Source organism: Pseudopodoces humilis, chromosome 2, assembly GCF_049639895.1.
Source record: "Pseudopodoces humilis isolate 2021_Gansu_Grassland_sample_001 chromosome 2, ASM4963989v1, whole genome shotgun sequence".
Classification (NCBI taxonomy): Eukaryota; Metazoa; Chordata; class Aves; order Passeriformes; family Paridae; genus Pseudopodoces; species Pseudopodoces humilis.
Genome location: NC_142201.1, coordinates 10,869,524 through 10,883,501, shown reverse-complemented (window position 1 = coordinate 10,883,501; position 13,978 = coordinate 10,869,524). Strand labels below are relative to the sequence as shown.

Here is a 13,978-nt window from a genome sequence, read left to right as displayed (position 1 = left end):
GCAGATGTCAGCGAGGACACCGAGGGGTTGGTCTGAATGGGAACGTCACAACACACAAAGCAGGACTGTTTGCTCTGTCTCCACATTAACTGTGTGCACTGGGGAAAAAGTGAGAATAAACTGCAGACCTCTGGGACATTGTTAAAAATACTAACATAAATGTAACTGAGATGTGAGGTTGTAGGGTTCTTTGGATAATGTGTCTTCACATCTCAAGTGTTTTGTGAGGTTATTATTATTATTATTATTATTATTATTATTATTGAAAAAATAATTAAATCATTAATCTTTTCCAGTTTTCCCACATCTTATTTGTATGTGGAATAAGGGAAGAGCTGGTTTTGCATTGTAGTCCTCAAAAAGGAAACATTAGCCTTTTCTTTCACTCTAAGTCAAATGGCAACATTTATCTAGGTAAAGCAAACTGTGATCTAACTACAGAAAGATAATGGAAGAGAGTTATAAAATATATCATATATATGCACATACTCATAGACAAAGACACACACACACAAATATCCCCAGCAAAATTTATTTTTTAAATGACCAATTCCTACGGTGTATCAGAGGGAAAAAACAGCTTATTGAAGAATATAAAACCCATCAATTAGGTAGATTCAAGTGCTTTATAATGAAATAAATATATAAATAACCTATCATTCATTATTTTATTTTAATGTTTAACAGAAGTGCAAGGTCTGCTGCTAATCTTTCTGTGGTTTGGAATGTGGTTGTTACTGAGTTTTGTAATTCTTTGCAGAGTTGATGTACACAGTTGAGCTTGCTGGTGGGCTCGGCGCTATTCTGCTGCTGCTTGTTTGTTTAGTGACTATCTACAAGTGTTACAAGATAGAGATTATGCTCTTCTACAGAAATCATTTTGGAGCTGAAGAACTAGATGGAGGTAAGGCAGCTTCTTAGCACATTTCCTACATTCTAAGAATATCTGTCTTTTATTTCTCTCCACAGAGGCCCAAAATTAATTTCAGTTCAAGATGTGTTAACAACTGCAATTTTAAGTGCTGACTTGAATATATGTTCCTCATACAGCATGTAAGCACAGTCACTGCTGAGCTGATGTGTGTCCCGCTCTCTGGAGCTCCAGATGACATCCATGTGTTTTTTTACTTTGATTTTTATTCCCAACACTGAATGTAAATTGCCAACATGTACGCATTAAACGTTTTCACTTCCTGTCAGCACTGAAAGCCAGCTTTACTTCTCTGTGAGATAGGGGGTGTTCTCTCTAATTCTATTCAACAAATAGGTAGAGGTTGAAGTGAATCTCAATTTACTGCTTATTTAAACTGATCAGTTTCAATAAACTCTACTGAGAGTTTGAGAATGTACCCAGTAGTTCATTTGCTTGAGTTCATTTACTTAATCACTGAACAGGCTGTAAATGGTCTTAAAGTTGTTCTGTGATTCAAGAACATCCAGCGTAAACAAAAGTAACCCACAATATGTGCACCAGCTCTGTCAAACATATACATGCATTTTCATCTTTATTTTTTTTTAAGGACTGAAGGAAAAGGTCTTATTTGCCTCTAGCTTTACTAATCAAAATTGTTGTTGAACAGAAAACTGGGTTGAGCTGCAATCTCTGATTAATTAGATTTGGTTTCTTGGGTCAAAATTCCTGATGTTTTGGGTTACCACTATGTCTTTGGTGACAGGACCTTTTTTCCAACAGAAATACTAATAAAAGGTCTTTTTACAGGTCAAGGTAATAGCCTGTAGGCAGAAGTCACTGTGATATTTTAAAATAAATACAGATAAATATAAAATAAAATAAAGTACTCATAAACGAGTGATGGCTAAATCTGTCACTGATAAGGAAAAGAGCAGTTGCAGACTTACAAGTCCTTACATAAGACTTCCATAATAAAATCACTAGGGAATGACCCGTTTCTGCCTCCCATCTAAAAATGCACAAGGATTCAAAATAGAAAATGCTAAGAACAACAACAACCCAAGAACATCAGAACATTTTGTAACTTTCTACAGGATTTACAAAAAGATTCATTAATGTAGCAGTTCAATGAAGAAAAAAGTCAGGTTATTCTATTTATTTTACTGAGGAGGAAACTGAGGCCCAGAGGGACTGTGATTTGTGAAGGATTTTGACAGAAATTCATATTTTTCAGAAGATCCTCTCCTATCCACAAAGCAGCTGCCAGTTTAAGTGGGCATGTTTACTTCCATAAATTATGTGAATTTAATAATAGTCTGATTAGAATATGCAGAAATAGACACTTAAAAATTAATTGTTTGGGTAGAGGTAATTTATTTTTTTCTCTCTTAGTATCAGTAATTCTTGCTTTTATAGTTGTCGTTTCTCATTTTCTCAAATAATTCCAATTCATTTGCAGACTTACTCTGCCAAGCGTTACCCTCTTACCTCTCTCTCTTGTCCCATCCCAAACACTGCTCACTTGGGAACAGCAATACTTGAATCACAGATTTTAAATATCAAAAAAAGTTACCTCTAAGGGATACTGTTCTGTGATTCAAAAGGAGGAAAACCAATATCTATTCAGTTTATCCTTCTGAGCAAAGGTCATTGCTAAAGAAGGTCAAGCATGGGATCTCCTTAGAAGATCAGTGACACTGATTACTGATTACTAATAACTTGGGTGCTCAACCATAGCAATATAAAAAGAAAACTACTACTTACAAATTCCTAATGAAAACATGTAGCTTGCACTGTGTTCAGTGTTCTGGCAACATGGATAAAACCCATTATGCTAATGAAGCAACTGCAGCAGCACATTGCAATCTTCTCTTTCACTTACATGCATGCAAAAGAAGGAAGATGGAGAGAAAAAGTTTCACAGAAGCCCAGGACATGACTTGTGCAGAAATAAATTGCCGAGATCCCTTCCTTTGGCTTAGTTTGTTATTGACAGACACAAAATGCTGAACTCTAAAATCCTATTCTAACCGCATCTCCTGCAGTGCAGCAGCAGAGCGCCCACGTTCTATTCATAATTTACACCATGTTCTGTCATACTTCAGGACAGCACGGAGATGAGCAAACATCAAAATATCACAGTCTTTTTTTTATGTGTGCTGTATTGTACCCAGAGAGGATTTGAAACGCTTTAAAGGTGAGGTCCAATTAAAATTTTCAGTTGAAAATCTCTTTTAAAATTCAATGCTTCATTTCTTCCCTGATCAGAGAACAAGCCCTTCAGGATGTCAAATCTCATCACAATTCCTTTTTCCTTTCCAAGCCTTCGACACATCAATTTTTCTCAGGCTAACTAACATACGCATTTTTGTGGGAGGCATGGGCAAATTGTGAGAAGTATTTGAAAACAAAGTATTTAACCCTTACAGCTAATGCAACTCAATTTATTACTTTCTGTAGGGACACTGTAGATTAACCAAGTGACCACAGCTGTCGATTCCTCATTTCTCTAACTTACAGTGTTGCATTTCCCAGTGTTTTTTCTCAGCCTAAGGACAAGACTCTCCTTCTGTTTTCTTCCTGTCCTGCAGACACTGCAGCTCCGTCCTGGGAACGGGAATTGAAGCCCTCTTTTTGTTTTTGTGGTTGATTCTCTGCCTTTCCTACTAATTTGGAACATTAGTAATATCAGTATATATTGCTGATTCTCCTCTGACTCCATGCCTGTGCTTTCCAGCTGTGGGGATGGCGTGATGGACACCACAATGTGTCCTCCAGTGCAGAGTGGCACAGGATGGGTGCCCCTGTCCGGTCAGGACACCTCGCTGTGAACCCCTGACAGCTCTACCAGGCACGGGAGCACTGGGGCTACAGAAACACTCTGACCCTTGGAAAAGTAGGAGCTTTTTCACCTGCAGGTGTTTGGCATGGCCTTGCATCTCTGAGCCATAATGAACCACTACTGGTTTGGTGGCCAGAGACTCACAAACCTGTTTAAGAAAAATCCAGTTCAAGAACTCTCCGCATACGCAGTAAAGATGATAGCTTGAAGTGCTATGGAAACAAAGAAATGTCCTGTACTGTTCTGAAAACAGCATTTTCAGAAGTAGATACTTCACTGGGAACTTCTGAGGGCTAATCTTTGTCAAATGCCAGGTAACCTTTATAGTTCTACAGCTTTAAACTTAAAAGCTTGTTTTAAAAAGCCTTGTCCATAAAGCGCACTTTAGGGACAAAATTATATTAGTGAAAGCCACTTTTAGAAGTGATGATTTATTCTATTTTCTTGTACATTGAGCTACAACAAAAGAGATTTTATATCATATTCACTCTCTGTGGAGGATTTTAGCAGTTGCTTTTCATGTACTTTTATTTTCCAAGGACCTTCTCTTGCTGTTGTTCCCAGTTATTAAATGGCTTTATGAAAAGACATATTGTACTTTAACTGACAGAGTGAAAATGCAAATAACCATTTACAAGTACCTGTGATCAACACATGCCCTGACTTTTTTCTAGCTTGCACTCTGTGACCTTAAAAGCTGTTTCTATCAGAAGAGATATTACTACTATATAGAAATCTGCTCTTTATCAAGATATAAGTTGACTTCCAGGCACCCTAAAATCAGTGGAAATTTTCCCATTGTTTTACCTGGGACAACTTTCTCCTTTGTACCATTCCTGCACACCAAATTGTGCAAGGATCAGTCTCCAGGCATGACAGCCACATCAGCCACAATGGGGGTGGGGAGTCACTTCTCAGCAGTGCCAGGTACAGCCCTGCCTCAGAGTGGATAGGAGGCTCAAAGTGACCAAAACAACTATTTCTAACTTTTTTTTTGCCATTTCAAGATCTGAGAGATTCCAGTGCATATGTGGATGACTGTATGCCAGTTTAAATTTACATTATGGATAAATCCAGAAGTCTATAGAAGACAGGCTAAAAACCATCGGACATGGTGAGATAGGCACACGAACTCAAAAACTTCTACTTGTTTGTGTTTTAGATTCTAGTTTCAGAGGCAGGACCATATGGTAAAGCTAATAGTAGAAACAGTTTGCAGGTATCTGCCACTACCATTACCTGGGTAGATTTTTAACCTTGTAAACTGGTGGAAGTATTTTAGCAAGGAATTAATAAGCAAAGGTGAACACAATCAAAAAAAAAAAAAAAAAAAGAGAAAGGAGAAAGGAGAAATTTTGCATTAGGAGGCTGTCAAAAACAAGTAGTAATTAAAGACAAAATCTGACTAAATCCGTTGTAGATAGTTTTCTAATGAAATTTACATAAATAGCCTTTTTCACATCTATGCTGACAAGTAAAGCTTTAGGCTCAAGAAAAAAAGAAGCGTGTTAGCAACTGATAACTAGAAAGTGAGAGCTTTCTTTAAGAGCTGAAATTATGGCCTTCACAATGACCCTTGGTGCCATTAGGTTCCATCAGCTGTTTCTAAAATATTGGGCAGGAGCTCATTGTGATGTCCTCAATCTTCTTCTCAGCTTTCCTTGCCATGGAAGCCTCGGTGAGCTGAAGGAAGCCATGGCCTCTGTGCAGCTCCATCACAGGGAAGGCAACCGGGCCCAGGCCTGGGGAGTTTCAGTTCTGAAAGAGGGAAAGTGGCTCCTTTTTTCTGTTTGTTTGTGTGTTTCTTTTCTACCACATTGCTGAAATTAACCAAAGTGCTTCTAATAAGATTAAAATGTGCCACTGCTGAGCTCTCTTGGTTCTGGAAATCTCATTTGGATTTGGTACATGACATCTCCACTGTTTCTTGGCTGGGCTGTTTGCCCTTTCATGAGAGATGAATTTCTACTTCTTGCTGAGGGAAAGCAAATCGATGCTCAAATTAGGAGACTGATGAAACTGGTTCTTCCTTGTAGTTCCTGTTACACCTGGGAGCCCTTATGTAATCATGATTTTGTCCTTGCTATTATTTAGCTGCAAAAGACTAGCAGGGCTCATGGATGAACCTATGGGAATGCCCAGATTATATCTTATTAACTGTCCAGGACAAGAGCAGGTAAGAAATACTTCTTAGTGGTTTCCTGGGTTTCATCCCAGTGAGACCCTTAAGCAGCAAGGAATGGCAATGCTTTGAGATTCTTCAGATTTCTGTGTGACTAAGTTATTAACTTTCAAATATAACTTTTACCATTGGTTTAAGCACCACCAAAGCGCTTGTGTTAATGATTATGCTATGCAGGTATAGCTAGACTGAAATTACTGCTGAAGTTAGTGACTTTGCAATTATTGAATCTTCCCTGGGGACACACAAAATAAGTTTTCAATAGCAGTCTTACCACTCGTTTATATATTCTTATTGGCTATTGGCAAATTGTGACGATAAGAAATCCTGCTCCATGAATATCAATTTCAAATTCTATTTAAATCACCTTAGAAAAATGCATCTCTCTTCTTTCTGAACATTACTGGTTACAAAAAAGGATTTTTCTCTTATTTAATTACAATTTTATTGCTGGAAAACTGTTTCTTTTAACTCTTCTTATTTATGTTATTTATTTACATCTGAAATGCAATTCAAACAATAAAAACTCAATTTATATCTCCACTGAATATGGGATTTTCTAGATTCTATGCATGAAATGTGCTAATTCAAAGGAAAATTCCTGCTTTTTTTCTCTCTTCCTATTTCACAGCACCTAAAGTGCATGTGTAATATATGATAAATATTTATCTTAAAAATAAAATATTACCAAGATCATCTTTAGATTCCAAACCAAGAGATTGTTATGGGTTACAAACTTCAGATGTAAAGTAGAAAAAAAAGACATTACCATACGATTCAGCATCACTCACTTGCACAAGAATATGAACTATCATAAGGAATGCTACACTTAAATATACTATGCCATGCCAAAAATTGTATGGGTAGTTCTTAATTTTTATTAACATTAAAAGGGCTTGACATTTAAAAATAATAGAAAATGTTACATTAGCAACAGCAAATAGTGTGAGGAAAAGTATAAGTATTTTGAAAGATCTAGGATTTGAGCATTTTATTCAACTCAGCATTAAATGATATTTTTTCATTATATTAAGGATAACCACTATCCCAATGTATATATTAAATGCGGCCCCCAAAATAGTGAAGCAAATACAGATTAAGAAATGCCATAATTTTGAAGCAGCTACAGTCTGAGAAGTTTTGAAAAGTTCTTTGTAACCCTTCCTGAACATAGCACTTTTTTTTAAGACAAAAGCTTCCTGTATCAGTTTGATTCCAGCTCCCTGTGGCATCTGGGGGGATCCAATCTCCTATTGCCAAAGCTCCCCTTGAAATCCTGAAACACTGAGTTAAACCAGTGCATTGCTCCTAGCTCCTGTATGAGTATCTGAGCATTTAAGAGGCGAGCACGTTCTCTGCTGAAGGAAAGGAATCAGCTGTCCAGCTCCCTGTTGGTCTGGAAGATCTGCCCAGAAGATCTGGAAGATCTTGCTGGCTGCATTGAGCTGTGGAGCACCCTGTGTGTGGTCAGCTGCCTCCAGTGCACTGAATGTTTCTGAAGGCACTGCACACTACTCTGAGCATTTCAGGATGCACAGACACATGAGCTGACTCCACTGTCTAGGTCTTAAGGCTTCATTGAAACTCACTTGAAGGCTCACTATAAAATGTAGCATTGTGGAATTTGTCCTTCTTTTGCTCTCTTAATCTGTCTTGTGCTAGAATGTATTGTGCCAGCTAAAAGTCAGAATTTGTCACTGGCTCAAACATGACTGATAAGAAAAAATTTCTCTTTATTTTTTTATTATTTTTTTAAATTTTTATGCATGTATATAACTTTTCTGTCCCCCATTAGCAGAAATATCTTCAGTGTTTAAGTCCAATAAACCCTTAAAGGCCCAAACTGTTGACTTCTTGCAGTGCAACATGGAAGTAAGTAGAAAATACACACATCTATAATGCAAATTTGATGTTAAATCTGTCTGGTGGTCCCTGTAGAAGAGGAAGTTTTATCTTTCTTTCTGTAGGCACCAGCTTATCATTTCTTCATGTGTAGCTGTTAAGAGAGCATGCATACAGATGAGTTCTTAGATGTCTGATAGCAATTTACTTACCCAAAGATCCCATTTGCATGTGAAAAAGTAGATGCATATATAGGCTGGGTTTCATTTTATGCTTACATTGAGCCTTTAAGTGACTGCTGCTGAGCACATCCTTGGAATAACAAGAAGCATTTACAGCTTCATCCCCTAAAAAATTTATATCACTTCTGTTGGATTAACATTGTAGAAAGTCACAGGGAGTATGAGAGCATACTCTGCATTTGGATGAGTATCAAAAGGAATGGGCAGTATTAAAGAATGCATATTCCAGTAAAGCAACAAGTATTTTGGCTAGAATCCTGGGCCACTAAATGAAGTAATCTTTCCATGTGTTATTAATGAAGATGGGATTTGACCCTCAGTGTTTACCCCTAAGGTCTATCTGAACCTGTGGCTGAGTGTAGTCCCATGACCATTTCTCACTTAAAAACCTCTCACTTTCATCTCCATAGAAAGGTTGAAGTGATAGGACAGTTTGCAACTCACTGTTTTGCCTGGATTCTTGCAGTACCAGTGTTTTGGGGCTGACTGAAACCTTTGTGGACTGAGTGCATCACACCCTGAGCAAAAGCTGCATTTGACCTCATTCTGATGAACTTCCCCAGGGCTTCCCCATGCTTGATGCCCAAACACATCTCTTCAGATATACCCTAGACCCTAACCATTCTTTGCCCTACAAATACTAATAAAACTAGGAGGGAAAGATATTTTCCCTGCAATGCAGGATGATGCAGCTGTAGTCAGTGGAGGTGCTGGAGCCTCCATTATATGAAAAATGTGTACTTTGAATACATGCCTAAGTGTGGTATTTGCACATGCAGTAAAACAATGTCATAGCACAAATAATTTCCTCTCCAAGTAAGGATGTGCAAACCATTTTAACAAACAATACTCAGCCTTTAAAACAGTTTGAATTCTGCATTATTTTTTATTATTTATTCTTTTGAAAAATGATGCCTTCTCATCTTTACTCAAAGACTTTGAACAGAGCAGCACTGGTCTCAAGCATGTACCATGGTCATGACCATAATGAGGTAACAATAGAATTTTGTAATTGAGGTAACCAGCATTTTGTCAGTTGTAATAATTTCCTAATATATTTGTTGGCCTCGCCCTGTGATAACTCTTTTGCTGGATTAACACTGCCCTAATGCAGAAACAAAAGCCTGCTGTGTATGTCCCTCTATATCATACTTGATCCAATCAGTCTTATTTTAAGGCATTGTCAAAGGCAGGAGATGCTTGTCTGTTATTAAAAGACATGTTTTCATAAATACTCCCAAAAAATCATGGAAACTGTGAACTATAAAAGGCAGTGCTTCTTTTTTTTCTTAGTTTCCTTTTTTTGCTGTTGTTTTGGTTGTTGTTTTTTATTTGTTTTGTTGGTTTTGTTGTTTTTTTTCTGTGGCTATTAACAATCCAATAGATAATATCCCACAAAAGATGTGCAGGGCACAGAAAGAGCACATGGTCATTTCATGGGTTTAGAAAGTTTAAAAGTAGTAACACTACAACCACATTTGTTCTGTCATCTGCAAATGTTAATGAGCATAGTGCACATGGTTCCTCAAAAGGGATTGAAGACTGCTCAAGATTAGCACCGCTCCATTAATTTCATTTACACTCCTTGCATCCACCCTACAGCTGGCAGGCTTTTCAAAATAATGCTACCAGACTACAAAAAGGTGTAAAATGAAGAAAGGAGTGGCTCAATAAATAAATGAAGTCAGCACTGGCTGAATATAACATTACTTATGACACAGTATTTAGAGTATTCAGTCAGATCTCTTACAATCAATTGATATTCTGGGTAGTCTGTTCATAATGTTGTCAAGAGAGTTAGAAGGATGTTAACATTTCATTACTCTTGTCATTGATTTTCCTCTGCTTTCTTCACAACAAAAGTCAAAACGTGACCTCTTATTCCACTGAATTAGTTCCAGAGCACTTGGCATTATTGACCTCCTAATGAGAATTAATGGTGGCTCTTTTGATTCAGTCTTTCAAGTAGGCACACCAAGCACATTTAAAACTCAGGCATGGTTATTTCTCATACTGAAGTAACACACTGTTAAGGAATGAAATGTACATTAATGCAACATTAAATTTGCAAATTTAAGTGCACAGAATTCAAGAAACTTAAACTGCAACATCAGGAGCTGATGCTGCAAAGATTTAAGCTTGGCAATAATTTCAGACCTGGAGAGTTAAAGAGTTTTACAAGGAATACTATATGTACACTAAGAGCATTTTAGCTCCAGGTCCTAAATTTATAGTAAAATTTTGGCAAGACTGAAATGCTTTTACTATGCATAGCATTTAACATTTACACATTAGCTTAATTATTTCCATGCTCTTCTTTCTCCTTTTATGCTAGAGAAAAATGCAAATTCTTCTCAGTGACTTTTGACTTTGGTGCTCATGAGCTGTCACTTTGCCTTTGAGTGGATTTCCTTCATCCAGATTCTTACATAAACTGACTTCTGCCTATGGATATGGAGCCCTTCTTCCTTGCATCTGTGTAACTAAGGATTATCTCTACCAGGTGAAACAGGAAAGCTGAATGGATGCATATCTGGAGACTGGGGGAAAGCTTGCCACTTTATCTAAACCATTTCCTATTCCTGGAAAATTCTCCCAGAAATAATACCTGGGGAAATATCTGGGAAACCTACTAGACTATGGAATAAGCTAACTGAATTTTTGTCTTTCCTTAGACAACAAAGACTATGATGCATATCTATCTTATACCAAAGTGGATCCTGACCAGTGGAATCAAGAAACTGGAGAGGAAGAAAGATTTGCTCTTGAGATTCTACCAGATATGCTGGAAAAGCATTATGGATACAAGTTGTTCATACCAGACAGAGATTTGATTCCCACAGGAAGTAAGTAATGTCTTTATTCTCATGTGATTTGGAAGGAGAAAATAAGTGGTTGCAGTGATTGTTTTAGTCTTGTTTCTCTACCTACTCCTTCAGAATGTCATCTTTTCTCCCATGTCTTAGAGAATGTTGAAGATAAAGCCACCAAACATTAATGTGCATTTCCCAGATAAGAGGATTATTATTCAGTAATTGTATTGTTTTAACTGCAGGTAAAATAGCACAGAAAGGGCATGCATAAATAAAGGAAATGAAAGAGACTAACATTTTTGAGATTTTTTGAGAACTTGCATCTCTAGGAATGAATACCAAGTTCTTTCTTTTCTGTTCCTTAGATTTTGTTTGGAAAAAATATCCATGAGTCTAAGTATTACAGAAATTCACACAAATTTATATATATATATATATAAATTATATATATATTAAAAAATTATATTTATAAATGATACCAAAATTTCACAAGAAAGAAAAAGTTGATTTTGAACTCAGGCAATATTTGAATAATAATTTCTACACCAGACAAAAACAGTGAATTCTGTCAGTGTCTACTGTAGACAAATGTGGATCTTCTCAGAGACTGAACACTAGAATTGGTTTCCACTGGTACAAGTAGATCTTTTTCATGTTTCTCTCACATATTCCTACATAAGTACAGTAATGTTTTGTCAGTTGTTGTAATATTCTTCATGACTTCAGTGTAACCATATAGACAGCAACTAAGTTCAATACCTTCAATGAAAGATAAAGGATGGCTGGTATAGACAGAGCACAATATAGAACATCAAACAATCTCATGGATATTTTTTAAATCTACAGCAAACTAAGACTAATTTACAGGAGACAACACTGTTTTTATGAATGTGTATGGCAGGAATATGAAAGAAAAACAGAGTCAAAGCCTAACAAAAAACTTAGAGTATAATTTGGGTTTGAGACTGAGGTCCTGAAGCACATGGCTGCTGCTCTGTTGTCTAACTGGGTGACTTTGCCTTTTTAAAGGTAAAAATCACGATGGACATATTTGTTCCTATAGCGACATAGGTGATACAAAGCCACAGCTCATGAACACTCAGAATCCATAGCAAGTGTGGGAGTAGATGTTTTGCAGGATCACAGAATGGTTGAGGTTGGAAAGGGTCTGTGGAGGTCATCTGTTCCAGCCTCCCTGCTGAAGGAGGTCCACATACAGCAGGTTGTTCAAGACCATGTTCTGCCAGGCCAGCCTGGCATATTTGCAGTTGATGTTTTTTGCATATTTCAGTGACATCTTCTGGGACCAGGGATTTGCCTCTTGTTTCTCACCAGTGTATGAGAGCAGACTATTTTCTTAGATTGTTTTTCTGAGCAATTGTTTTGTTTTGTAGCCTACATTGAAGATGTGGCAAGATGTGTAGACCAAAGCAAGCGACTGATCATCGTCATGACTCCAAGTTACGTGGTAAGAAGAGGTTGGAGCATCTTTGAACTGGAAACAAGGCTTCGAAATATGTTAGTCACAGGAGAAATCAAAGTGATACTGATTGAGTGCAGTGAACTCCGAGGAGTTATGAACTACCAGGAGGTTGAGGCCCTAAAACATACCATCAAGCTCCTCACTGTCATTAAATGGCATGGACCAAAATGCAACAAGTTGAATTCCAAGTTCTGGAAACGTTTACAGTACGAAATGCCTTTTAAGAGGATTGAACCCATGACAAACGAGCAGGTTTTAGATGTCAGTGAGCAGGGGCCCTTTGGGGAACTGCAGACAGTCTCCGCAATTTCCATGGCCGCTGCCACCTCCACTGCTCTTGCCACTGCCCATCCAGACCTGCGCTCCACCTTTCATAACACATATCATTCGCAGATGCGCCAGAAACACTATTATCGAAGCTATGAATACGATGTACCTCCTGCCGGCACCCTGCCACTTACCTCAATAGGTAACCAGCACACCTACTGCAACATCCCCATGACACTTATAAATGGGCAGCGGCCGCAGACAAAAACTAACAGGGAGCAGAACCCCGAAGAGGCTCACACAAACAGTGCCATACTGCCCCTCTTGCCGCGGGAGACCAGTATATCAAGTGTCATTTGGTGACCGACATGCAAGGGGCTGTCGACCCCCTTGAGTAGGAGCAGAGTCTGCAGTCTGGTGCCTGGAACTACATCCTCGACTGCTGCTGTTAAACATGCATTACAATCGATAACAAACGAGGAAAAACAGGGTCTTGTACATATGTTTTTGCAATTTCTTTGTAGCATCAGTCTTCCTGTTTTACCCATGTCTCTTCCCATTCACATTTTTGACTTTGTTTTATATGTCATTGGAATTTGTATATTTACATTTTTTTTTAAATGAAGAGACTGCTGTATAGATAGGAAACTTTTTTGCTTCATTAGTATAGTTTTAGACTTTTTGTTTGTTTGTTTATAACCTCTCTTGGGAATGCTTGGACAAAGCTATGTTGATATCAGAAGCACCATCCATTTTGTTGGCCTGCCTAGCCATGCCTGCTGCAGCTCACCTCTTTTGGAGAGTTTTTATTCTTAGAAGGACCCCATTGCTCACCGAGAGCTCCAGTTTCATTTCTACTCCCATAATGTGCACTGCTCCTTCCCTGCCCTTACAAAGACCCCCATTTGGGGTAACACTACAGTCTGATCATCTAACATGTAACTTGGTAGATACCTGTCAAACAAGAGAAAATACCCAATCTGTATCGGTTGCTTCACAGTAGTCACTAGAGTGTGTAGAAACTATAGCCGGTTTGGTTTTTGCTTTTTTGGGTTTGTTTTCTTCTTAATTCTGATTTTAAGAATGAGCTGGTTGTATCCCTTTTATAAATATAAAAGCAACCCTATTTTTAACACATCCAGGAAAAGTATTAATGTGGTTGTGGATTTTATTTTTTAAGCACTCAATTTTTATTTTTTTTTCAACTTTCAAAGTCCTGCAAATAACATTTGCAAATGTCAGGCAAGTAAGACAAGTGAGGCAATAGACACTGAAGTGCAGAGTCCTGCTGATATGTACAGTGATGACTTCCAAACCAAAGGGGAATGAAAAAGAATGATAAAGTATTGTAGATGGTTTGTCACTTTGTATTATAGAAAGTGTTATTTTCAAAA

The 13,978-nt window shown here is 37.7% G+C and overlaps 1 protein-coding gene across 1 annotated transcript in view; it reads left to right on the top strand.

Annotated features, from left to right (window-relative positions):
• The window catches only part of IL1RAPL1 (interleukin 1 receptor accessory protein like 1), a 659,198-nt gene extending 646,196 nt beyond the window's left edge, over positions 1-13,002 (top strand). Inside the window, exons 9-11 of the mRNA XM_005516707.2 lie at positions 761-904; positions 10,697-10,867; positions 12,229-13,002. Coding sequence (XP_005516764.2) covers positions 761-904; positions 10,697-10,867; positions 12,229-12,947 — 1,034 coding nt within the window. The 3' untranslated portion in view covers positions 12,948-13,002. The remainder of the gene's footprint in view (positions 1-760; positions 905-10,696; positions 10,868-12,228) is intronic.
• Positions 13,003-13,978: the final 976 nt, after the last annotated feature.